A 27706-nucleotide genomic window follows, 5' to 3' on the forward strand; every position below is an offset into this window, starting at 1 on the left:
CCCCACAGCACCACCCCCCCAACCCTGCCCAATGTGAACAGGGCACAGGCCTCCATCATCTCAGAGAAAGACGACCTGTCTCCCTTCCACATCTGGGCACTTTGAGGAAGTGCAAGTCCCCTGGGAAAGATGCTGATGCTGGGAAAGACTGAGGGAAGGAGGAGAAGGGGGTGGCAAAGGATGAGATGGTTGGATGGCATCACTGACTCACTCAATGGACATGAGTTGGAGCAAACTCCGGAAGATGCTGAAGGACAGGGAAGCCTGGTGTACTGCAGTCCACGGGGTTGCAAAGCCCCCAGACACGACTGAACAACTGAACAACTCCCCCTGGGGACAACCCAGCTAATTCTCTCAATGGGGCTGGTCCCTGTTAAAGACCTCGGCCCTCAGGCAGCCCCCAAACACTAAAGGCTGTTACCCTAGGCTGGGAGCCTGGCCACAAAAGCGGTGCAGAGAGAGGGGATCATCTTTCCGTTTTATTGTGTATCTGCTCCCATCAACAATCACAGAATAATTTTGGCACTAAATTATTCAGGCATTTCCTGTCTTATATGGAGATCCCATTCTGTAGTTTGCCTTCTCCCCTCAGGCCTCTTTCCAGTCAATAAGTACAGATCCACTTCATCATGCTCAGTGGCCGCCCTGTTTGGACACACCTCATTTCCCTGAGCACAGCCCCCACTGACGGTGGCTCTTAGGTTTTCAGTGTTACGAGTAATGGAAGGGTAAACACGCTACTACAGAGGCTCCCGTGCTTCCCCCTCCGGGCCGATGGGATAATCAGGAAGCCTTTATCTGGAAAACCCGAGGGGAAGCAGGTGACAGGCGTCTCTCCAAAGTTGGAGAGGCCACAGGCAGAAGAGGGAGACAGAAAAGGAATAGCATTCCAGCTCCTCCAGGTAGAAATTTTTGTTTTGTTTTAAAAAGTTTCCAAAAAGCATTTATTTCTTTATTTGGCTGAGTCAAGTCTTAGTTGCAGTACAAGGGCTTAGTAGTTCTGCTGTGTGGGCTTAGTTGCCCTGCAGTGTATGGAACCTTAGTTCCCTGACCAGGGATCGAACTCTTATCCCCTGCATTGAAAGGTGGATTCTTAACCACTGGACTGCCTGGGAAATCCCAGGTAGAATTTTTTTTTTTCCTTTTTCCAGGTAGAGTTTTAAAAGTATATCTTGTGGGACTTCCCTGGTGGTCAGTGGTTAAGACTTCGCCTTCCAATGCAGGGGGTGAGGGTTCGATCCCTGGTCAGGGAGCTAAGATCCTACATTACCCTTGGGCAGAAAACTAAAACAGGCAACAGAAGCAACACAGAAGTAACAAATTCAACGAAGACTTTAAAAATGGTCCACATCAAAAGATCTAAAAAAAAAACCCAAAAAAACCTGTATCCTGGGAGAAGAGGGGGAAGGCAGGGGTGATCCTGCTATTTTTACAAAGGAAGACTCAGATAAAATAACTTCCTCCAAGGCAGCATGAAGGGTGAGTCTCAGGAACAAGGGGATACCTGAGACCACAGCACTTCCTTCTTGCGGGGAGGGAAAAACTATGGGGAGACCAGGGGTAGATTCATAAAACAGGAGAGCAACCCGAGGCTCAGGGAGGGGAACGGACTTGAACTGAGTGAGCCATCGAGTGGGAAAGCAGAGGGCCAGACACAGTGACCACTCTTTGTATGGCTTCCTCCAGCCCTCCTCCTGGCCCCCGCCTGGTGTCCTGGCACATAACTTGCTCAAGTGCCAGTATCTTGGGAATGTCACAGTCCTCTGCTTTCTGGTCCATTGACCCTATCACTTCACCTGACATTCACACCCTGCTGGATCCCCAGCTGCCCAGCCTGGGGACAGGTCCTGGAGCCCAAATGAAGGCAGCGGCCGCGTTCTCTGCCTGGGGCCCGTGCCAGGGGAGGAAATGAGGCTCATCTGGCACAGCCGGCTCAGCTAGCAAACCTCATTTCCTTTCTGATGGGGTAAGAAGTTCCAGTTCTAAGAAGAAATCAGCCCCTAGGAATGTCCAAACTCCCAGCTCCAGGAATAAACAGGAGGCGAGCTCAGGAGAGTGGTGGGGACTTGGCAACACCTAGCACTCGGTCATCTTCTCATTTCCTCCACCTCCCCCCAATCCTCCCCATACACAGCTTCCCTCTATCACCAGCAGCAAACACTCCTGCCAGGGAGGTTTCACTCAAACACCTCCATGGGCACCCCGGCCATTTGGGCACCAGAGCCCTGCCTCCAAAGGACAACTGTGGGTCAGTGATTAGGCATCCAGGTCACATTCTCTCATGGAAAAGAGGTACTCTATGGGGGGCAAGACTGGTACCCACCAAATCCACACCCATGGCTACTGGGCTCTGCCCTGGCTCAGACTTGGTTTGGGGCCCAGGTGAAGTGGAAGACTAAGGGCACTTCTCCAGGAAGTGGCTACCCCAGGAGCCTGGCCCTGACTCTCTTCCTCCCATCTTCCTGGAGGCTTGCAGCCCACCAATACAGGATTTGAGCCCCCCTCCCTTGCCAAGGCCACCATTCCTAACACCTTCCCTCAGGGCAGGCAGGAAGGTGTGGGGAAATAGCATTGCTGAGGTCTCAGGTGTCTCCAGAAGAGGCGTGGTCACTTACCGTGAGATCCGTTCAGCCACCTGCCGCACAGTTAAGTCCCAGACATGCGCCCTAGAAGAGGAAAAAATACGCCCAGCACACCTGGTGTGTGCATGTGTATATGTGGGTACCGTGTACACATCAGTCTATGTACATGCTGGTACACATGTGTACCTGCACTTTTAAAGTTTAACAAATGTTTGTAATGTGCATGCTTATTATGAGCTAGATATGGTCTGAGTGCTTTGTAAAATTAATTCACTTGATCTTCCTGGCAATCCTATGAAAGAAGTACTGTTATCCCATCACACAGATGAACAAACTGAGGCACAGAGAGGCTGTCACTCACTCAAGGTCGTGAAACTGGGAAGAAGCAGCAACAGGATCTGAAGACAGGCATTCTGGCCTCTCCTAAGTACTTGGTGGTGTCCACGCATTTTGGGAGAGGGGAGGGTACCCCACTTAACCCAGACCTTATAGCTTGAAAAGCCCTGTAAGGCAGCACTCTGTCCAGAGGAGTCTGGTCAGAAAGACAGAGCTGAGTGCTAGCCACTGCTCAAGGCTGGGGCTACTAGGGCTCCTTCCAGCAGTCACAGGGATGGGTGGAGATGGCCAGATGGCCCTGGTGGGGCTTCAGGGGGCTGTCCTTCCAGCTTTGTTTCCCAGCCGGTCCCACCATCACAGCTCCATCCAGCAGGGCCTGTGGCCCCCTCAGCCTGGACAGCGTGGGGGTGACCTCTCCCGCACACTGGTTTCCTCTGGCCCATTTCTTCCAGAAGCCAATTCAATCAAAGCCACATGTCAGAGGGTGCAGTGCCTGACCTGGGGCCTTGGAGGAGGTCCCCAAGGTACTTACTGTCTCAAGTCCTCGGGGCGCAGCTGAGACCTTTTGTAGCACCAGGTTAAACTTCCTGGGGCTGAGAAGAAAGCTTGTTGATCTAAGCTATGCTGTGAACACCTTGCATAAACAGCTCTGAGAACATGCGGGCTTGTGTGGAAAACAGAACAGAGCCAGAGAACCGCTGGGGAAACTTCTTCTCTGAAGGGTGGTAAGTACCTGTGAGGTGCCAGTCACTGTATTTCAGACACATCTCTTTTAAGCCTCAAAAAGTCTGTGTGTGTTACTATTCCCATTTTACAGATATCCATATGAGACTCAGCTGGGGAAATGGCTGATTCCGGTAAGGTGCGTGTGATCCCAGGCAGGTGAGATAACATCTCCTCCCCTCACCCAAGCCCCCAGCCCCGCCCCCCCCCAACAGTGAGGCAGGCAGAGCAGGTGGAGCCCTGCTTTCCTCAGACCCTCCCAGCAGGCAGCCCCCGTCACTAACCCCTTATATCAGAAGAGAGACCACCTGCCGTTACAAAGATAGGGTCATTTATTCACGTTATATTACTGGATTTTAAAGGCAAAAATACAGTTCTGTTTTGAACACCAAGGTCAAACATTCACCCACTTACAATGGTAAATACATACATTTGTGTACATGGGAGATCAAAATACACAGCACACAGGTCTCTAGGGCAGGAAGGCTCCCCTCCCAGCCATTGTGAGGCACCCCTCCCTCCAGCCCGCACCCCCCCACTGGTCAGCAGAGGCCCTGAGGGGCAGCACCAGCATTTCCGTTTCCCTCTTGCGCCACCTCTGCCCTCTGACCTTTCCCAAAGGCCACCTTAGAGGTTCACCAGCAACAGAACGGACAGAAAGAGAGAAGGGCACCTGACAATGTCACGGTGACAACTTCCAGGAGAAGGAAATGCTCCCGAACCCTCAGTACTCAACTCCCCAGGGAGGAAGTAAGCGCTGCAGCATCTGATGAACCAGGCCAGGGCTAGCTTAACCCTCAGCCCAGGCGGACCCCACGAGCGCACCGGAAGATGAGCAAACGGGGAGTGGGTGGTGAAGCAGCGTTTCTGGTGGTCCTGAGAATGAACCACAGACTTGACGATTACAATGGAACATGAAAGAAAATGTAATAGGAAAACAAAAAAGAAAAAAAAAAAAAGTCAGAATTTCGTTTTTAGAAGTAAAGTAACAAAAAGGTTACCACCCAGGATACTTGTCTCCTTTCTTTTAAGGCACTTTGGAAAAGTCAGGATCTGGGGACAGAAAGCGAGGTCTTCATTCTTTGCGCTTCCCAAAGCTTCCTGTCAGGGCTATTCCTGGCTTTAACAACATTGCTATTAAGGAGTAGGGAACTGACAGACAGAATACTCTTTGCATAGCCCAGCTACAGTGGAAAATAATTTGTAACCAACACAAAGGTTTCTGGAAAAAGAACCAGATAATAGCATGAGATGCTCAAAGTGATCAAGGCACAGGTATGACTGGGGCCAGGCACCAGTTCAGCCTTCACACTGCGGGCTGGTTTCTAGGCTGCCCCCAGCTGAAAGGTTAACCCTGGGATTAGAAAGCTGAATTTTAAGCCCTCAGCCCAGCCTGGACGCAGCACTCGTGCCAGCGGCAGGGACTGCCTTGTACATCTCACCCCAGGCAGGCTGAAACCTCCAGCAGCAGAGGTGGGTTTGGGGAAGACATCTGCTGTGAGTCGGCCTCCCTGGACTAGGAGCACCTGCTAAAACCTGAGCGGGGATGGGAAGCTTTCGGCACCAGAGCGGCCGTGGGAGGAGTATGGGTGAGTTCAGCTGAACTGCTCTCTAATTAAAAGGCACATTCATGCTGGAGAATGGATAGTCCGTTTGACCCTGAGCGCCACAGGCCAGTTTTAGGAAACAGGCAAGAGGCGGTGGAACAAAGGGGCAGGGAGGGAAGAGAAAGGCAGCACAAGGGAGGCAGGAGGATGAGGAGGACAGAGAACCGGTCCTGCAAGGTGGGCCAGGCAGCTCGGCCAATGGAGCCTGGAAGGCAGCCCCCAGGGGCAGATGGAGGGCCAGTAAACAATCTGGTGGCTGTCATTCCCAGTTTCACAGCCTGGGGCCCAAGGGAGGTGCTGGGATCAGTCTGAGGAGGTGGGGGTTGTTCCCTGGCCCTGCCCACCTGGGGAGGGCAGGGAGGTGGCGAGGTGGCGAACTCTGCCAGGCAAGCCTTGATGTCTGCCTCCCCCATAGAGTCCAGCTTGACAGTGCTCATGGGGCGCCTTAGTTCTCACCGAAGGACCCAGAGATGTCTAGGCTCTTCAGAAAACCTGGCCTGCCAGCTCCGTCCGAGGCCCGTGTGGGGCCACTACAGCATACGTTATTTTTTCCCCTAAAAAATGCTCAATCCCCATCCCCACATGTTAAACACCACAATAAAAATACATAGGAAATTCAAGTTTATATAGCATGCTCAGAAAAATAAATTGCCATGACTAAACACTATGCCATTCTGGATCAACACAAAATCAAGCTAGACCATAAGGAGGATCTGATTTGTTCTTTCTTCAAGATACTACAAATGCTATTTTAAAAAAAAGGATTTACATTCAGAAATCAGGCATCTGGAGAAAGGCCACCAATGTGAGAACGCCCAAGGCTTTTGCTCTGGTGGCTAAAGTGGCCTTGGGATTCAAGCCTCAAGTCTTAAAATTCCTTTGCTAAGAAAAGACACACATACACAGTGATTGTAATAGTTGCATACATGGAGACAGGGTCGAGGGTGGGGGTGGTTAACATAAGAATAGGTGTTTTTCTGTTAAAACATGATAATTGAAAAACACCACACTGATCTGATTTCAGCAGCACTCTCCAATTTTTCACAAAGTAATAATACCACAATTTAAAGCAAAATTCTTACCTATATCACAACAAATTAGGTGTTGTTTTTTTTTTTTCTGGGGATGAGTCCCACAGTCATCAGATTCGGAGCTGCGCACAGCTCTGATTCTTTGGGGTGACACTGTGAACATGCCGAGGGCCCCCAGAGGCTGATGGTTTCTATGCTTACATACACCTCATGGGGCTGAGAAGTCACATGCTGAGCCAAGTTGGGGCAATATATCCCGCTCGTCCTGGTCGTCCGGAAAGGCGTCTGAATGATGAGCAGAGAGGGCCTGTCACTGATGGGGAGAATGAGAGGGACCAGCCCAGCACACGGGCAGAGACACAGCAGAGGTCCCTGGCCATTTTCAGTCTCTGATCAGTGCACCAAAATGCTAGCTCGGTGTCCCGATGTCCACTGTGATTTTGGTATACAACGGGTACCTCTCGACCTCTAACACCGTGTAGGTGAGTGAGTTCAGACCATCAGAGAGCATTGTCTCCTTTGTATGTGCAATTCGGTCAAACCTACAAGGAACAAACAAAGGGTTTGAAGCCAAAACAAAAATCTTTAAAAAAAAAAAAGAAAGCAAAAACAAAACTCAAAACTTTAAACATTTGTACTTTAATGGCCCTTTTCCCCTCCTACTAGGCTTCTCCGGTGGCTCATCAGTAAGGAATCTACCTGCCAATGTAGGAGATGCAGGTTCAATCCCAGGGTTGGGAAGATCCTCTGGAGAAGGAAGTGGCAGCCCACTCCAGTATTCTTGCCTGGGAGATCCCACGGACAGAGGAGCCTGGTGGGCTACAGTCCGTGGGGTCGCAGAGTCGGACATGACTGAGCGGCTAAACCACCACCACCACCACCTCCCTCCTACTCCAGCCCTGCCCTGTGGATGGAGCCCGTTTTCCCCCGAGGCACGGAGCCCACCCCAGAGCCCCATTCCTGCAGCCAGCCCCACCTGAAGGCGGAAGAAGGGAACACACACAGGGGCAAGAATAAAAGAGAACACACCTCTGAGGATTAGGCTCATTCTTCTTGTCTCTCGAGTGGCGGATCATCCGACACTTCCCGACCACAGCATTTGGGCGAGACACAGACATGCCTCTAAAAGCTAATCTGTCAGGAGCAAAGGGACAGTGGTCATCACAGAGCTGCCACAGACCCAGGCCCCGCAGCTCCAGCTGCAAGACTTTTGTCCCGCCCACCATCCTATCCTGCCAGCTGGTCTCACCAACCCACACCCCAGCCCAGTGTACAGGTAGCAGTTAAAACTCACACCCCTTCCTCATAACCTTTTACCCCCGGTTCTAGACCTTGTGGGGGGACCATCCTGTGCCAGGCACTGGGGGTGTCTGCCCTCGTGGAATTTATGATGTGGCTGCTTAGGATGTAGGGCCACAGGTGCCAGGACGAAGGGGAGGAGGTGGGCGTGGGGATGCCTGGCACCGAGGGAGAAGCAACCAACTCCACCCGATCGAGACTGGGCAGAGCCAAGCCCTGAAGATGACTGGGTGTTTGCCAGAGCATTTTGGGCAGTCAGGACAGCACAGGCAAAGGCAGGGAGGTGAGAGCAAGCGCAGTGCCCTCTGGGAGCGTCAAAGTGTGGGGTAGGAAGTGGCCAGAGGTGAAGTGGCAAAGAAGGGCACAGACTGTATCATGGAGGCCTTCTCAAGAGCATCTCCCAGAACAGGGCCAATGTCTGAAATGGATATAACACAGTCATCCCTCGGTATCCCCAGGGGATCGGTTCCTGGACAACCTCCTTCCCTGTGGTTGCTCAAGTCCCTTATGTAAAATGTGTAGCATTTCCATATAACCTATGCACGTCCTCATCCTCCCATATACTTTAAATCACCTCTAGATAACTTATAATACCTAATACAGCGTGAATGACATATCGAGTTATAAATACAATGTAAATGTCATGGAAATAGTCTCAGGTGCACAGCGAATCCAAGTTTTGCTTTCTGGAATTTTCTGGAATTTTTTTCCCCCTGAATATTTTCAATTGAAGGTGCGTTGAATCTGTGGGGATGTGGAATCTGCAGATATGGAGAGCTCACTATATGCTGGGTTTCCCAACATTGTACACAGAGCTGGCCAATGGGAAGTCTCTCTGTTAGGCGGTATGATAGTGGAAAGCTGGGAACAAGACTAGAGGCAGCCAGATCACAGTGGAAGATTCTGTGTGGGTTCTGGAGGAGAAAGGGATGAGGAATACCAACCAAAGTCTTGACAGCAGGAATACAACACTAAGCCGAGAGGCAGAAATGGCTGGTCCTAGGTGACTTAAAGGTTCCCAGCCTGGCCTCCCTCAGCGCTGAGCTAGGGCCTAGCAAAAGCAAGTTGGTACAGAATAAGAGTTAGGTTCTTTACCTTTCAGGAAAGCTGCTCCAGGAGGAGGAGCAAGATAGGCATAAGGATTTAAGAGGTAAAAACCACTACATATAAGATAAATATGGCTTTCCTGGTGGCTCAATGGTAAAGAATCTGCCTGCAATGCGGGAGACCTAGGTTTGATCCCTGGGTTGGGAAGATCCCCTGAAAAAGTGAACGGCTACCCACTCCAGTATTCTTGTCTGAAGAATTCCATGGACAGAGGAGCCTGGAGGGCTACAGTCCATGGGGTCACAAAGAGTCGGACACGGCTGAGTGACTAACATGTCCACTTCCCATACGATAAATAAGCCACAAGGATATAGTGTACAGCATCGGGACTATAGCCAAAGTTTTATAATGACTATACATGGAATATAACCTTTAAAAATTGTGAATTACTCTGTTGTACATCTGAAACATATGTACATCAAATAAACCTCAATTTAAAATTTTAAAAAACTTTTTTTTAAAGAAAGGACAGAAAGCTCCTCCGCAGCCACTGATGTTCTGTTCCCCCACCCCCAGGACCCTGTCCTCGGGGCTCCCTCCTGGAGACTTTTCTAATCACTCAGGTCTGTGCAGCACCTCAGTCCTGTACACCGTCACACGGGCCCAGCTGCCTGGGTGCAGGGCTGTGAAAGCAAGCCTGTTTTTGTCTGGACTCCCTTTCAGGGCTTCAGTGTCTTCCTCCCCACTGGTCCTGCCTGGCCCAGTGCTCTGCATATTGGTAATCAATCTCTAAAATTTAACTTTTCTTCAAGGACTGTGTTAAAGACTTGGGTCTATGCTGCAAAGCTAATCTTAAGTGACTTCTCTTCTGTTAATGATCAAATTAACGTACTCCAGTTCAGGAAGGCACCGGGGTGTAGTCTGGTTTCAAACTCAGTGGCAAGTTCAGGTGGGCTCCCAGAGGGAGAAGGTGCTTTTTGCCTACATCCAGCAGGGGTGGAGATTCCACTGCCAGGAAAGACCAAGCAGAATGTGCTCTCAAATGCCACTGACAGATGGGTTTTTTTTTTACCATCTGCAATGACAACTCACATAATAAAGTTTTACCAACTCATGAAGAGCCCCAGGGTGTGCATGGCCATCTAGTGAGTCACCCCTTCACATGCTTTTCATTTCACATTTTCCAGAAGGCTAAGGCAAAAATCACAGAAGCTAGTTTTCCTAAAAATACTTTTTAATTTTTTAAAACTTTTTTTTTTTATTGGTGTATAGCCGATTAAAAACGTTGCGATGGTTTCAGGTGAACAAGGAAGGGACTCAGCCATACATATACGTGTATCCATCCTTCCCCAAACTTCCCTCCCATCCAGGCTGCCACATAACATTGAGCAGAGGTCCATGTGCTGTATAGTAAGGACCTTAGTGGTTATCTGCTTTAAATACAGCAGTGAGTACAGGTTGTGTTTTTTTTGTTGTTTTTGTTTCTAATTCAGGTAGATTAAAACTTTCAAGTGCACATCAGAGTTACACACATGCTTACTTTCAGATGCTTTCCAGTTTCATTAAGGGTTCTCATGGTCTGTCTCTTAAGACGCTCTCTATCACCTGGAGCATCTATAGCAGGGCTCACCTAAGAATTCAGGCTGGGTGGGGACTGCATCTCTCCTTAGGGTCAATCCTTGCAAAATAACCAAGCATGGATAGAAAAACCAGAAGTGAAGGGAGAGACGGAAGCACGAGATCTAAATTGTGACACTTACCTGTTATAAATGTCATCATCTTCACCTCCCCAGCCCCAGTAGTTATTAGGAAATCCATTGATGCTGAGAAACTGTTGTTTACTTAGAGCAGAGACACCTCCAAAATACTGCACATAAGGTAGGCTGGGGGAAAAAAAACACACACACATGCACACATAGAGGACCAGTAGTTAGTATTTATTCTTTAATAAAGCTCACTCAAAATACAAATACTTCTAAAAAAAAATATATATATATATATAAATACTTCTGGGCTTCCCTGGTGGCTCAGAGGTAAAGAATCCAATGCAGGAGACATGGGTTCAATCTCTGGTCCAGGAAGATCTCACATGCCTTGGAACAACTAGGTCCTGTGCCATAATACTATTAAGCCTGTGCTCTCAAGCCCAAGAAACGCAACTACTGGAGCCCGTGTGCCTAGAGCCCACGCTCTGCAACAAGAGAAACCACCACAACGAGAAGCCCATGCACTGCGGCGAAGAGTTAGCCCCACTCGCCGCCACTAGAGAAAAGCCCACGTGTAGCAACAAAGACCCAGCACTGCCAAAGATGAATCAGCTCAGTCACTCAGCCGTCTCCGACTCTCTGCGACCCCATGGACTGCAGCACGCCAGGCTTCCCTGTCTATCACCAACTCTTGGAGCTTGCTCAAACTCATATCCATCAAGTCAGTGATGCCATCCAACCATCTTATCCTCTGTCGCCCCTTCTGCTCCTGCCTTCAATCTTTCCCAGCATCAGGGTCTTATAAAATTATTTTTTAAAAATATATAAACACTTCTAAAGTTATTTTGATTCCCTGGAACTTTTAAATTAGGGATTTATAAGGGTTTCCTTTGTTTTGTTTTTGTATCAGACTCAGATTATCTCAGAGAAGACACAGATATCAAAAAGTAGAATCTTGCTCTTTCTAAGAACACTGTGGTTATCTAGACAATCAGTTAGTGACAAAAACAGAAGTCCAGTTCTGCATTGCTTGAGAACCTGCTTTCCATGGGTCAGAAATCCTTCTCCAGAAGGTCCCAGAAACTGAGACTGCTTTAGAATCTCCTGTGCCCACCCTGTCATGCACCCCTTCCCACCCCTGGCCCATCTATAGTCTTTTTTTTTTTTTTTTTCCATCTACAGTCTTGCTTTCATTCTTCCAAAGGTATACTGGCTTGAACACTGACCCCAACAGTCAAGACAGCATTTCTGAAAATTTTCTAAAATAAAAATTTTCTTGGAAAATTCTACCACATCCTGACGTGGCAAAATGTATGATGATGAATCTATTTTGACCCATTTTCAAGCAGCAGGGCATCTGGGCTTTCATCCTTCCAAACCATTCTGCATTTCAATATTTCAGTGGTTATGAATCGTGGACTCCTGAGGGACACAGAGGAAGAACTGACGAGAAATATTAAGAATCTGGATGTGCCCAAAGGGCAAGCAAAGGCTTTCCTGTGGACTTTATAAAGGCTGTGATTTTGTGACAACCCTGTGTGTAGCTCCAAACCACACTTGGGCTTTTACTGGAATCCAAAGAGACCAAAATGCATCACACAAATTAAGGAAAACTCTAACTCAGACTTTGAGGGGGAAGTCAGCCAAACCATACAAAATGTATGAAAAAAAAAGATGCAGTTATTATTTTCAAATATGTTCCAGAATTCTGACTGCAAGCATCCACAAGCAAAGATCCCTGGGGGCCTGCTTTAATGAATCAAAGATTCACTTGTAATTAGGTATCATCGTTTAAGCATCAAGTCACCCCCCTTTGGTTATCTGCACACTACAGTCTGCACTTATAATGTGAGGGTTTGAAAACCAGAGGTGACCAGGCCATTAAGGTTTTTTCATAATCAGTGTTTTTACAGAAGTGGACCCTCAGCCACTGCACAGGGGAAGTACACGCTATTCTGACCAGATTTGGTTTTGCTGTCTCTGCTGGCTTCTCTTACCTTCCTGCCTGGTCTCCCAAGCCTAACTAGTTCTGGGTGAAATATACATGATGATGTGGTAAAGAATTAGGTAAGCGCCACCACGCTTCAAGAACAGAGTTCAGAGGAACCGGTGTGTCTCAAAGAGGAGAAGATACACAAACAGGGAGGGAGAGGGGGAAGATAGGAGGGTACAAAGTTCCGTTTACAGACAGTCAAAGCTTCCTCCTTTAAGACAGGATGTTTAAGGTCTGAATGCTTTAATCTTTTTTTTTTTTTTAACAACTGATCATAGATTTATTAAAAAGGCTGATTTAGGCATCGGCAATGGTGACTTCCACCTCGACTCCTGGCTCGATACTGACGGAAGTGATCTGCTTGACAATTTCAGAAGGGCTGTGCAGGTCAATGAGTCGCTTGTGGATCCTCATTTGGAATCGATCCCAAGTGTTAGAACCTTCACCACAAGGAGTTTTCCTTGTAGTTATTCTGAGTCTTGGTAGGCATCTGAACTGGTCCTTTCACTTTGAGATTCTTTTCCTTCTCGCCTCTGATGAGGTCAGCACACACCTTCTCCAGAGACTTCACGTTGGGGCTGGTGAGGGTGATCCTAATCTGGTGAATGGCCACCTCTGGCTCCACGGGAGTCTTGCCGGTGTCTTTAAAGGCCATGGCTGCGGCGCAGCTTCCTGACCGACTTGTTCCTCGGCGAGAGCGAACAGCAGTGAGTCAGGAACAAGAGCGGGCGGCACTGAGCTCCGCTGCATTGGCGACCGCGTCTTCCTCAAAAGTGAATGCTTTCATCTTGGGGAAGGACTTCAGAACATCCTCCATTCATCTCACAGCCCTCATGCCCCCAGCAAGCGAGGACAGGAAGAAATGATTCGAGCAAGATGAGTCTGGGGCTTCCCTGGTGGTCCAGTGATTAAGGATCTGCCTTGCAAAGCAAGGGACACTGGTTTGCTCCCTGGTCCGGGAAGATCCCATGTGCTGCGGAGCAACTAAGCCCATGAGCCACAACTACGGAAGCCCTCAGGTCTGCCTAGAGCCTGTGCTCCGCAACGAGGGAAGCCGCTGCAATGAGAAGCCTGTGCACCACAACGAGTAGCCCCTGCTTCCTGCAACTAGAGAAAGCCCATGTGCAGTAACAAAGCCCCAGCATGGCCAAAAAATTAAATAAATAAACTTTAAAAAATAAATAAAATGAGTCTGTTGAGTTAGAACACAGAGGAAGAGGTCAGGTTACCCAACTGACAGGTGCCTTAAGTTTATGTTGATACAAATGTGGACAAATTATGGAATGAAATGCAAATTTACTTTTTAAGATTAAAAAAATGGAGCACAAGGCTATTTTCCACCTGTGACAATGGGCTTTCATTACACTGCTGTTCCTGGGGACAGGCATCAGCTGGCTTCCTCGCAAAGGGGCATTTTGGTGGGCAAGTCTGAGCCCCAGTTTTTAAGCAGAAGCCTATGCTTTGCAGGGAAACAGAACCGTGTTCTTTCTTAAAGTGCCAAGGAAGATCTGCTGAATTACCCAAGTCCAAGAAATTACTGAGGGAAGATGACTCCAATTTGCTTCTCAAATTGTGAGGGGAAGAGGAGAAGAAAGTCAAGTAAGACAACCACCGTCTGGAGACTGAAGACAAGTGCCATCCCAAATATGAACACTTCTTACCTGGAGGTGCAGAGGTATAGGTGCTTCTGGACTCCACTTCCCTCCTTAAATAATAACTGACTAGACTAATTCTCCATTTGGATGCAGAGTTCCAAAGAACAGCAAGGAGAGATAAGAAAGCCTTCCTCAGTGATCAGTGCAAAGAAACAGAGGAAAACAATAGAATGGGAAAGACTAGAGATCTCTTCAAGAAAATGAGAGATACCAAGGGAACAGTTCATACAAAGATGAGCTCAATAAAGGACAGAAATAGTATGGACCTAACAGAAGCAGAAGATACTAAGAAGAGGTGGCAAAAACACACAGAACTATACAAAAAAGATCTTCATGACCCAGATAATCATGATGGTGTGATCACTCACCTAGAGCCAGACATCCTGGAAGTCAAGTGGGCCTTAGGAAGCATCACTACAAACAAAGCTAGTGGAGGTGATGGAATTCCAGTTGAGCTATTTCAAATCCTAAAAGATGATGCTGTGAACGTGCTGCACTCAACAGGCCAGCAAATTTGGAAAACTCGGCAGTGGCCACAGGACTGGAAAAGGTCAGTTTTCATTCCAATCCCAAAAAAAGGCAATGCCAAAGAATGTTCAAACTACTGCACAATTGCACTCATCTCACACGCTAGCAAAGTAATGCTCAAAATTCTCCAAGCCAGGCTTGCAATACATGAACCGTGAACTTCCAGATGTTCAAGTTGGTTTTAGAAAAGGCAAAGGAACCAGAAATCAAGTTGCCAACATCCGCTGGATCATCGAAAAAGCAAGAGAGTTCCAGAAAAACATCTATTTCTTCTTTATTGACTATGCCAAAGCCTTTGACTGTGTGGATCACAACAAACTGTGGAAAATTCTGAGATGGGAATACCAGACTACCTGACCTGCCTCTTGAGAAACCTGTATGCAGGTCAGGAAGCAACAGTTAGAACTGGACATGGAACAACAGACTGATTCCAAATAGGAAAAGGAGTACATCAAGGCTATATATTGTACCCTGCTTATTTAACTTATATGCAGAGTACATATGAGAAACACTGGGCTGGATGAAGCACAAGCTAGAATCAAGATTGCTGGGAGAAATATCAATAACCTCAGACATGCAGATGACACCACCCTTATGGCAGAAAGTGAAGAAGAACTAAACAGCCTCTTGATGAATGTGAAAGAGGAGACCTAAAAAGTTGGCTTAAAACTCAACATTCAGAAAACTAAGATCATGGCATCCGGTCCCATCACTTCATGGCATATAGACAGGGAAATAGTGGCAGACTTTATTTTTAACCTCTGAGCCACCAGGGAAGCCCCAATAGTGGCAGACTTTATTTTTTGGGGCTCCAAAATCACTGCAGGTGGTGACTGCAGCCATCAAATTAAAAGACGCTTACTCCTTGGAAGGAAAGTTATGACCAACCTAGACAGCATATTAAAAAGCAGAGACAGTACTTTGCCAACAAAGGTCCGTCTCGTCAAGGTTATGGTTTTTCCAATAGTCATGTATGGAAGAGCTGGACTATAAAAGCTGAGTGCTGAAGAATTGATGCTCTTGAACTGTGGTGTTGGAAAAGACTCTTGAGAGTCCCTTGGACTGCAAGGAGATCCAACCAGTCCATCCTAAAGGAGATCAGTCCTGGGTGTTCATTGGAAGGACTGACATTGAAGCTGAAACTCCAGTACTTTGGCCACCTGATGTGAAGAGATGATTCATTTGAAAAGACTCTTTTGCTGGGAAAGATTGAGGGCAGAAGGAGAAGGGGATGACAGAGGATGAGATGGTTGGATGGAATCACCAACTCAATTTGAGTTTGAGTAAACTCCAGGAGTTGGTGGTGGACAGGGAGGCCTGGTGTGCTGTGGTCCATGGGGTCGCGAAGAGTCGGACACGACTGAGCAACTGAACTGAACTGATGAGCTTCAAAGGATTTCCCAGGTGGCTCCAGTGGTCAAGAACTCCTACCAGTGTAGGAGACGGAAGAAACACAGGTTCGATCGCTGGGCCAGGAAGATCCCCTGGAGGAGGGCATAACAAGCCACTCCAGGATTCTTGCCTGGAGAATCCCACGGACAGAGAGGCCTGGTGGGCTACGGTCCATAGGGGTGCAAGGAGTCAGACACAACTGAAGTGACTTACACAGCACTCAGCACACATGCGCTCTGAAGAGCCTTAACACAGCACCCACACACATGTGCTTCAAAAGCACCCAGTTCTCTCAAAAGGCATTCTCCTCCAGAGCCTAAGAGGCACTATTCCTGGGCTGGAGGAACTGCATTCCCTGGTTGTCACGGAAGACACAAATATGTTTTCTGCAGATTCTGGTAAACATCTCTTACCTAAATCCAAACTTATCCATTGCTACAGAAATGTGCCGTGGCTGTGAAAAGCACCTGTAGGTGTTATGGTCATTCATTGGGATGAGGTCCACATCACTAAACACAAAGCAGTTGTAGTCATAGTCCTTCAAGGCCTCTTTAAAGCCAACATTGAGGAGCTTCGCACGGTTGAACATGGACTCTCCAGCCTGGTGCAGAAACAAAAAAAGTGCCATTAGATGCCATGAGGCCTTTCAGCCAAACACTCATGGGGACTGGCGACCTGTCTGCTCCACGTGGCCCTTAGACCATTCCTGGGCCTCATTTTCTACCCTCACTTTACAACTCAATCCTGAATAGCATTCCCTGAACCAGCAATCCCACTTCTAGGAGTTATCCTGTAGGACCTGCAAGTATGCAAATGACAGGTGAACGAACAACGTATTCACTCTGTTTACCACATGTTCACCAACGCAAATGGCTGCAAACAATGATGTAAGCATGACCAGGAAATGGCTTAAACAAACCATGATGCATCCATATAATGGAATAGAGCTGTTTAAAAAAAAAAAAATAAGGAAGCTCTAAAAGGAAACGATCATCGAGATAGTATTGTTAGGTGAAAGGTGTTTAAACAGATGTGTTATTTATTCTTATAGTACATATAGGCTAATTGCAGGAAGGATATCAGGAAACTGGTGACAACAGGGCTTTTTCACTTCTACCTGCTTTTGTGTGGTTGACTATGGTTTGATCATCACATTGTGTCCAGGTATTTGTCACTAAACCAGACACCAGGAAATAAGGCAAACTCAAGTCAGTCTCTGCCCTGCCAGCGCTCACAGTGTAGGGTGGGGACCAGTGCGCTACAGGGCACAGTAGATATAGTATGTATGAGAGAGGAGGACACCCGCTTCAGGATGCCAACCACGGGGTCCACAAGAATTGTGTGTTGGTGCAAAGGTACTTCCTATTTTATTTACTTCTCTTGTGTATTTTCAGTCCCCTCCCATTAGAACATAAGCTCAATGAAGGCTGGAATTTTTTTTTTTGCTTTTTCTTCACCCACTGGAAACAGGCCTGGAACACTGCCTGGCATATAATAAGAGCTCAGTAAATAACCACTGGATGGATGGATTGATGGATGGATGGATGGATAAGTAGACAAATGGATGGGCTTCAACATACAATGGCAGATGGCAACCCTTTGGGGAGACTCCAACCTAAGGGGCCTCTCATGGGTCTCTGCTCTGACTAGTTACCAAGACCCGAGGTTAGTAAGGACAGTTAACATCATCGACACAGTCACGCTTACACTTAATTCACAAGCACTTCAATACCTGTACTCTCATCCTGGCTGGAGTTCTCCCACCACTGCCATGAAGAAACTAAGGCCACGTAAATGACACAGTAGGCACTGGAGCCCAACCCTCTAGAATCCTCACTTCCTAGTCTTTCTCGAGATCAACAAGATCAGGGCCCTCTACTCTGGGGGAAAATGTGCCCCACGAGGGCCTGCAGTATCTGTATGGTCTCCAAGGTGGGGTGCTGAACAGCTTCTCTCCAGGACTCTAAGACAGGGCCCGGACACTGGCTCTCCACCAGGCTGCCTAAGTGAGCAAAGAGTGCCCAGATGGTTCCACAGCCCCCAGTGTCAGGAGGGGGACTTGGGGCAACAGACTGCTTGAGAAGACAAGTACCAGGAAGTCAGAAAGAGCAGCCCAGAAGAGTACAGGAAACATTTCACGTGAGGGCTCCTTTCCTCAGCCCATGACAAAGCATTCTAACCACGCGTGGTGAAGGGAGAAGGCGGCGCCCCGTGGTACTCAGGGTCTACTTGGGCTGCTCTGTCGGTTAAAAGAGCGGCACCAAGGGGTCGCGGAGAGTTGGACACAAGTGAGCACACACACAGGCACACACGCCAGTTAAGAACCATTTAGAATTCTGCCTTCAGCTAATTCTGTGTAAGTCACGAGATCAAGAAAAAAAAATGGCCAAAGTTTAGGAACTGCTTATGAAGTTGTCGTCGTTACTATTATTACAATAACACATTGCTAATATTCTCTGGGGGATCCGATACACCCCAGAACAGGGAAGTATTTTACAAGCATGGTGAGTCATTTAATCTCAACAATCTTGTTAACAACCTTCATCCCCAAATTTGATTTGCTTCCTCCCTCCCACACCCTTCGACCTCCTGGTAACAGGAGAGGCCTGCACCTGGAGGCTTCCGTCTTTCTCCTCCAGCCCCATAGGATTCTCAAAGAGTTAGCTTTCTCTGAACATTGTGAGATAAAATTCAGCCCCACTGAACATGTTTCCAAGTGAACAGGCAATGTTCCAACAAAGCCTTTTCCCAGTTGTGGAGCAGACCCCCAAGAGTCGCTGCCCAATTTCCCTTCTCTTGGTCCGCTCCCCAGTGACAGGCGCAGGCTGTTGGTGGCCTTGTCTGAACCACAGGACCTGGCCTGTTGGCCATGACTGTTTGATCTAAGCGGATACCTGACTGAGACTACCCTAAGCATTTTCCTCTCGCAGGAACTAGAAATATGGAACCATGAACGGGCACCGCTGGTGCCAACCCCAGGACCAATGGCACTCTGGAGGAGAAACCCAAGGAGCAGACCTGTTCTACCCCTTCCCCCATGTGTGGGGTGACTGGCAAGTGGGTGTATCAATCAAGAGAAGCCAACATCCATCAGTCCAGAGAGGACAGGAGTCTGGGCTGGTCAGCATGCTGGCCTGGGGAAGAGTGAGGACACGTGAGGTGGGAGGCCTGGCAGAGTCTACACTCTTCAGACACTTCACGCAGCAAACCCAGTGCCCTTCAGGCAGATCTGGGTGGCAGGGACAAATGTCTCAAGAAGTGTCAGATGGCTCTCCAGGGCATTAAAACCTTTTTCGAGAGCCCTCATTTACACTAAACATAAGAGCAAGTAATATGTCCACTCAAAACAGAATCCTCATACACTGCTGGTGGGAATACAAAATGGTGCTGCCATCTTGGAAGACAGTCTGGAGTTCCTCACATGAATAAACAAAAGAGTCACCACGTGATCCAGCAACTCTACTCCCAGGTATATACTCAAGAGAAATGAAAACATGTCCACACAGAAACTTTCAAACAAAGTTCACAGCAGCACTGTCCAAGATAGCTAAAAAGTGGAAACAACCCAAATGGCCATTAACTGATAAATGGACAAATAAAATGTGGTAAAACCATACAATTCAACATTATTCTGCAATAAAAATAATGAAGTACTGCTACATGCTGTAAATTGGATGAACCTTGAAAACATCATGCTAAGTGAAAGAGGTCAGTCACAAAGGATCACAGATAAGATTGCACTTATATGAAATGTCCAGAACAGGCAAATCCATAGAGACAGAATGTAGAATTGTAGCTACTAGGGCGGGAGAGAATGGAGGAATTAATTGATAGCTAAGTGGTGTAGGGGAATTTTTTTGGCTTAATAAAGATGTTCTAAAATTGATCATGGTGATAGATGCTCAATTCTGAATATACTCAAAGTTACTGAATTATATACTTTAAATAGGTATATTGTATGATATGTAATTATATCTCAATTAAATTATCAAAAAAAAAAAGAGAGAGAGAGAGAGAAAAGTCTGCTCCACAGAGGAGAAAGGACCAGAGGGCTGTTTCTCCCTCTTTTTCATTCTGGTCATTTATTGGGTATCTACTTTTTGCTTAGCAATAGGAATACAGAAAAAGAAAAGACACAAGCCCTGCTTTTGAGGAGTTCCAAGTTAAACAGGCAATTGTATTTTTACGGGGTGATGAGCTCTTCAGCGTGGACAGCTAAGAGGGAAGGAGGAGAAAGGAGCTCCTCAGCCCAGCACGTACAGAGAAGTAGAGGTGGAAACACGAACCCAATCGTAGAAAATTAAGAGAGGGCCTCGAGGAAGCTAGCCAAGTTTAGTTGGGAGGCATGAGAAGAATATTCTGAGACGAGCGAGCAGCATTTGTAAAGCCTGTGAGGAAAAGATAGCGTTCAAGGAACTACAGAAATACAGATTGGGAAAGCCAGACTAAGACAAGAAGGTGGATGTGGACCAAAACATGTGGCAGGAGAGGGAGGCTGGGAACTTAGCTAAAATAATCAAGACTTTATCTTTTTTATTTAGGCCATGGGAAGCTCTTGAGGTTTTAAATGAGAATTATGTTTTGCAAGTCAAGGAGGAATTTGTGCCCTACTTGCCAACTAAGGGCAGCAAGACCAGTCTAGAAGCCACGGCACGATTACTGGAGATCAGGCATTGACAGGGGGCAAGCAGAGAACGCCTCTCCGGAAGGGCCGAGGCGGGGACTCCACTTCCCCATTTCATGCCTCACTTGCTCCCGGGCCTATGCGCTGCACCTGCGAGCAGCCTTCGTGGGGTTTCCAGGAGAGGCACCAGAATCTGGTCTAATCACCAGGCAAATCCTGCGGTTAAGGCAAGTGCAGCCTTTCCCTGATGCTAACAGGAGAGAGATGACCAAACACCGAAAGCCACAGCGCCAACTTGCCCAAGTTCTCACAGTTTCTGGAAGACCCACCAAACCTTGGATGTCAGGCCCTCATGAGTCCACCAGCACACACATCCCCTGACCGTGATGGCGCGGGGGCTGACTCCCTGGCCCCTCCGCCACCAAAAGACACAGCAGCAAAGAGGTTGGAAACACCAACCCTAAGCCCAGAGTCTCAAAGAATCAGAATTTCTATGGGATGGGAGAGACAATTTTGCTCCTATACACACCCCCTGCCCATCACACCACTCCTCCCCTCCACAATAGCCAGGCGCTTGAGCCCACAGATCCAGAGGCAGGTCTGCAGGCAGTGGAAATCTCTGCAGAAATACCCTTTTGCATGCTTCTCTGTGCCCCCTCAGACTCCAAGAGGAAAGACCCATGACAAATGCCTGGCAGACAAGCAGAGGAAGCTCTGGCCAGGCAGCCCTGCAGCAGGACTGACAGGCAAGCCTCGGGAGGGTAGACAGGCTGGCTGCAAGGGGATCTCCAGAGAATTGCTGGGATTACACAAATGCTGAGTCTGTGGCGGGCTAATATCCACTGATCCATTATTTCACAGCAGTTGGGTCTCTGGCTTTGAACCTTAATAATACAGGAGCCCTGAGTTTGGACAAGGCCCTCAATAAAACCTGGATCAGAGACTTAAGCTCTTCTCCCAGTGAGTGAAGGAAACGTGCCCTCCAGGGTCCTGGAGCTGAGGGGGCAGTCCTCTTGTTTGCCACAGTAATTACTCACAAGAGAGGGCATATCCTTGGCCCCTGATGGAGCAGAACACAGGTCAGAGCCACAAGGTGCCTTCAGAGAGAACACAGCTGATAGAACAGCCAAGCAAGGACTCTGGGCAACGTAAACACAGAAAATAAGTTTAAAACTTCAGTTCTACAGCAGGATGCCTGCCTCTCTCCCGGGGCCTAAGGCACTGAGATGAGATTTTCTGCAGAAAAACACTCAGAAGATAAAGGCTTCATTTTCAAGAAAGCAATTTGGCCACTTACATTACAAACCATAGAAATGTTTACACCATTTCTGAACCCAGTCTTGTATCTGAAAATCTAACCTAGGGAAATGAATCTACATATGGAAGAAGCAAGCACAGAATAAGCCACAAACTGGAAGATGTTCATTACAGTCTTATTTATACTACTGAGAAAGTGAAAATTACCTAAATGCCTTCTAACAGAGGAATGTCTACACTAATTATGGTAGAACTACACGCTCAACTATTATGAAGGCATGGAAAGTGATGATTATGAAGACTATGAAATAACATGGGCAGATGTTGATGATACAGAATTTAAGGAAAAAAAGCAAAGTACAAAAGTATACACACATACAATATGAGCTCAAGTCCGGCTTGATTTTAATGCAAAGTCTCTTTGACCTTTGCACGATAGGCAGGCTCCCACCAACCTCAGCATTTCTGAGTGAGCCCACAGGGGCCATGGCCCTGCCTGGGAAACCCCAGGGCCCAGGATGGCACATGCTCGGGACCATTTACACAGCTTCCCCCTGTGCAGCAGGGCCTGGGCTCTGGACTGGATTTGGGGGCACGTGGACATTACCAGGGTGGCGTCAGCGGCGGCAGCAGTCGCAGCGGCAGTAAGGTCGGCATTCCTCTCTCTCTCTCTAGGAGGTGAAGGGCACAGAAGAGGAGTGGGTGGAGAGCAAGAAGCAGATCACAGAGAGGAGGTCCTCCTTCAGCTTGCTTTGCTACAAACAGGATTAACAAGGAAAAGCAAAAGGCCCCCACTAGAAGGAAAAAAAGAAAAAAGAGACAAGGATGGCTGCAAGGGAGAGACGTAAGGAAGAGAGGCAAGGGTCTGGGCTGTGGCCACCCTGGTTCCAAGGCAGAGGCACATTCCTAGTAAGTGGTCAGTCCCCATCACAAAGTCATGGGGGAATGACATTTCCCAGCACAATGCCCAGGGAGGCAATTCACCAGCTCAGGCAAGTGCTTGGAAGTGCTGCTTCAACATGATCCCTGGAGGCTGGAGCCAGCCACAGACAGAGCAAGGGGAAACACACAGCAAAGGAAACGACCAGTCACTGGGGCAGCAGGTGAGCAGCGGTGGGATGCAGATATCTACAGCCGTCCCACAAGAGGTCCCAGGGCCCAGAGAAAGGGGCTGCTGCAGAATGGGGCCGGTCCCACCCCTCCCCAGCCCTACTCGTGCATACCTCAATCTGGGTGCTGACAGCTAAGGCAGGAAACAAGGCCGGGAGGCGGGTGGCAAACAGACACAATCAAGATGGAAACCAACCCGGGGCGGGGGGCGGCGGGGGGGCGCGGCCTCAGGCCCAGGCAGCTGTCCTCCGCAGCCGGGCAGACGCACGAGCCTGCTTCACTCTAACTGTCTTGGCCTCATTTAGGAACCAGCCGTCTGGCCCAGGAACAGAGGTGAGCAGCCAAGGAGGGGAACAGAGGCTCTCACTCACTGAGGGTGCTGTCTCCAAACCTGCCCACTCCTGGTCTCAGACAAGCAGCTTAGAAGCACCTCACGACTGTGCACAGATGAGAAGGAAGAGGGAAAAAACTCAAAAGCTGGACAGAGACTCTTCTGATGGGAGCTGGGGCCTCCGTTCAGGCCAGGTTTTACCCGTAACCATGACAACTGGGCCAGCCTCCCGGGGGTTCTGAGGCTGCGACTCCCAAGCCACTGTCCTCTTCTCGGGACCCAGTGGGACTCACAGGGGAGACTGCCAAATGGAAACGGAGCTGCTCCTCAGTGAGGAACAGACACGTGGCAAGGTGAGGCATTCCAGGGGCTGCAGGTCATTTCTGTCCTGGCTCTGCTGCCCGGCCATCGGGGGACCCCCAGCAAGCTGCTCCCCTCTGGGAGTCTTCCCTCAGCAGGAACGGTGTGCAGGGGGGGTACCCACTGCCTCACTGGGGGCTGTCAGGGTCAAAACTCAAACTTTGAGACCGTGAAAGAGGCTCAGTCCAAAAGACCATCATGTATTATGACCATCAACCACCACAGGGCTAAAGTAGAGTCTCTGCTGGGCAGGAAGCTTTGAGGGGGCGGAGGGGAGAAGGCCATGCAGGTTCCCAGGGGTCATGACCTGGCCTGGAGGGGAAAGGAGGCTTCACTTCTCAGGTTCTCACTTGCCAGAGAGCCAAGAGCAAGGGGTCCTGTCCTGAGAGCGGGTGGAGCCACAGGAAGCAGCTCTGGCTCCACACCCTAACCGTGCACGGTGCACGGAGCCTGGTGGTCAGGGAGACAAGGGAGTCAGGCCTGAGGGATGTGCGTCTCGGGGCCGCAGGGGCGGGGAGAGCCCGCACACAGGCAAACACTCTTCTGCCCGCACTAGAAAGCGCTACACGGCTTGGAAGCAGCCTGGAAGGAGAAGGCAGCACAGCTCCACGCCAGGCCTTTGCAGAGGTAAGGGGAGGGCCTTCCACGGTGGCCAGAAAGAAAGCAACAGGGGAGGGAAGGGAGGCACGCAGGGTGGACGTGTTTGGTGCAGCATGCGCGGAGGTCCAGGAGGGAGTGTGTCTCGGAGATGGTGGTGAGTCCAGGGTGGCGTGTGAAGGAGGCCTGAGGGGAAGTGGCGGCAGGTCTCGGTCAGGGTGCCAAGCTCAGGCCTCCGTGCCCTTCAGACCCTCGCCTGTGGGCGAGGACATGGTGGAGTTTAGAGAGGTCATGTCGTGGCTGGAGCTAGAAAATCTGAGTCAGAGCAGAGGCCCCAGAAGACCTCCAAACAGAAGCAGAGACGGATCCTGGGCCCTGCTCCTGGGGCAAGGTGCTGCCAGGGCTACTAGGAACCCACTTGCACGTGTCATCCGTTTGGTAATTCCCCTGGTGGCTGATGTCACAAACATCCTGTACGTCTTATTAGAGTTAGTGCTGCCGGATGGTGATCTGCCTTCCCTTTGCCCTTGGTGGTTTTATAGTTTCCTTTCTCAATGAAAGTACAAGGAAGTGAGGTGTGCACCCCACCTCTCATCCATCTGCTAAAATATTTTAGTGTCCTCCTCTGCACCTGCGCTGGACCTCAGGTAGGATATCCGAGCCTCAGAGCAGCACCCTTGGCTCTGAAAGGCTGGACCTCCCAGAACCCTAACAGGATGTCCAGGTGCCGGTGGGCGAAGGCAGGAGCAGGGCCGGGCACGGAGAACAGACGGCAATGCTGCCGCTTCTTCGGGTTCACACAACCCTCCACCCCTCTTATTGTGAAACGCAAGTTACTATGGTGATCAGAGGGGACTAAACCAAAAGAAAGTGGTCAATAGCTGCGTATGGGTGGGGCAGGAGCCAAGGAAGCCCATGAGAGCTCACCCCTGTGGGTGGAGCCCGAGACACAGCCCTACTCTGAAGAAGCTGGCAGGTGGGCCGTGGTCCCTAAGTCCACGACCTTCTGCTCCCACGGAGAACCCAAGAATGGGAGGGAGGGTCTCAATACTGGTACTGAGCGGGGGTGAAACAGGAGGCAGGGGGAACAGTACAGAGTTTATCGCCATAGTCCTGGGCAGAGAAAACAGGCAGGAAGAAGGGGGGCGGTGGGGCATGGGGGGAGAAGGAACTCAAAGCAGCTAATGTTTACGGAGGGTTCCCCGTGTGCCAGGTGCATGCGTCACAGCCCCGTCCCGTGTGTGCGAAGGACTGAAGCCTTCCCGTCCCATGCATGAGGAAACGGAGGTGTGAAGGACTGGAGTCCAAGGTCACCGAGCTGGGAAGGGGCAGAGCCGGCACCCAGGCAGGCTGAGCCTGGAGCTCACTGCCAGCCCTGGACGCCCAGCTCTAAGGAGGAGGGACTAAGTGCCCTTGAGGAGGGAACTGGTTCTAATGTGCTGAGAGGGCGCTAGGGCACGGGGCTGGGCTCGGAGCTGCAGCCCTACTGTGGCTTACGTGCCTTCCTACCAGTCCCTTCCCCCCGTCCCTGAGCCTCAGCTTCCTCATCGGCAAAACAGATGAGAACAGAACTCTCTGTTTTGTGCCTCAGGGGTACAGGTGAATCCCGGCAAAGAATGAAGGGGAAGTCAGGGATAGAGGTGGGGACACAGCCCCCACTTCAGGTAGAACATGCTGTGACTCAATGTGACCCACTGTGGATGCAGGGCTAGGCAGCATTTCAACGTGGCAGGGGGAGGTTTTGTTCTTAAAAACCTGCCTGAGAACCTGAGGGCTAGATGTCTCAGGGGCCCTTCCTATTTTAGGCACTTTCTCTTCTTAAAGTGGGTGTGTGTGTTGGGGCGGGGGCAGTGAGTGAAGTGTCAAGATGACAGCAGGGTGTCTGAGACAGGAAGACGCTGAGAGGCCTAGCTGCTCAACAAATGGTTCACAAAACCCAAGCCAGATGCTCTGAACCGGAGCATCTAACAGTAACACAGGGAACACGGGAAGGTCCTAAGTTGTAGAGAGGGCATGTTCCAAATGTTTCCCCTCCCACCTCTTTCAAGGCTTGGGTTTTCCTATCATCGCCTTATTATGCGTTTCTTATAGATACCATAGAAGATATTCTTTGCTGGAAAGGCAGGGGCAACTTCAGGTTTCTTTATGACTTGGTTACCTGGAAGTCAGATCACATTTTCCCAAAGAAATAATCAGGGTGGAGCTGGAGCAGAAGAAATAAGATTAGCTGGGGGAGAGGGAGATAAAGGAAATGATTTTCTCAAGGCAGAAAGTTAACCCTTGGAAGAGTAGAAAAAGATGAAGAAATGAAAAGACATGGACTAGGGCAGAGGGTAGGGGTGGTGGGGGAGGGTGAGGGGGAGATGATTATACTGATCAGACTAGAGGGGGGAAAAAAAAAGAGAGATGTAAATGTTTGAAAAATGAAAAATAAAATCTTTCCGATGCTGAGATACATGTGGGAGAAGACAGGAGTTGGGGGTGTTTCTCAGCATCCTAGGGAAAGTGAGGAGGTGGGAGGAGGCCTGCTTTCCCCCAACGTTCAATTCACGGAATAGTTGTCACTTGAGATGGTTCTTGGAAGGAGGTTCCTCCAGTCAGATGAGCTCAGGAAACGTGCTGAGTTCCCTCTGGAGGCTGTCATGTACACCAGGACACTGAAGGCTCTGCAGGAACAAAGCCTGCCTCACGCTGTCCCCAGCATCTCTCAAATGCACGTGACCTCAGATCCCCATTTCGGAGAGCACACATGAGAAGTCCCGTCTTGGGCAGTGACCGGTGTGAGCCAGCACAGTGGTACCGCTGGTCCAAGCTGGCTTGCCTATTTATTGTTCTGCCAGCCTGGACTGGGGCAAGCAGGAGGAAATAGCTGGTGTAAGACATGTTGAAATCTGTTGTTTGAAACTTGGGTACTATCTATATAAATCCTGCCATAGGAACTTAGGACAGCGGCTAAATTTTACCGGTCCAATGTATGTTTGACTTTATAAGTGAATGGGGCAATCTCACATTTACCTAAAATAGAACCTTTCTATACATTAGCATTCTCCACTCCCGCCCCCAAGTCTTCCTTGACCAGAGTCACCTAAATTCAAACACTTGGCATCATCACTAACTCTCTTTAACACTCTACTCAAGTATGTATTTCAATCTATATAGTTTATATGCCACCCAGACCGCAGCTGTCTAACTTCTGTTCAGGCAGATTTGTGGGAGGCTATCAGACACCTTGATGAATACAATCTGCCATGGTGTCTCATCCACCGGTATAACAATTATCAATGAGGGAAAGGAGAGGCAGCTGGAGTGGCTTGTGCTTAGTAATCCCTGCTGGCCTGGTAACCGTGGCTTCCTCTTCCAGGCGCTCAAAGCCACTGCTTTAATAACGGGCTCCTGAATCCTGCCATGATCAACACGTGTACACTGGCATCAGATAAGTGTTCCTTGACGGCAGGGCTTTTTTTAAACAAATACTTGTTGGATTGAAGTGGCTTGGATTTTGCAGCGCATATACCTATTCTCTCTTAC

General features: G+C 49.1%; 1 protein-coding gene and 1 pseudogene across 1 annotated transcript in view; both read right to left on the bottom strand.

Moving 5' to 3' along the window:
- Positions 1-3955: 3955 nt before the first annotated feature.
- B4GALT1 (beta-1,4-galactosyltransferase 1) overlaps positions 3956-27706 on the bottom strand; it is a 53663-nt gene continuing 29912 nt past the window's right edge. The window contains exons 3-6 of the mRNA XM_043453016.1: positions 16313-16500; positions 10386-10508; positions 7309-7413; positions 3956-6821 (exon numbers count right to left, since the gene is read on the bottom strand). Coding sequence (XP_043308951.1) covers positions 6689-6821; positions 7309-7413; positions 10386-10508; positions 16313-16500 — 549 coding nt within the window. The 3' untranslated portion in view covers positions 3956-6688. The remainder of the gene's footprint in view (positions 6822-7308; positions 7414-10385; positions 10509-16312; positions 16501-27706) is intronic.
- On the bottom strand, positions 11070-22989 carry LOC122431687 (annotated as a pseudogene).

The sequence above is a fragment of the Cervus canadensis genome, chromosome 30, assembly GCF_019320065.1.
Source record: "Cervus canadensis isolate Bull #8, Minnesota chromosome 30, ASM1932006v1, whole genome shotgun sequence".
Classification (NCBI taxonomy): Eukaryota; Metazoa; Chordata; class Mammalia; order Artiodactyla; family Cervidae; genus Cervus; species Cervus canadensis.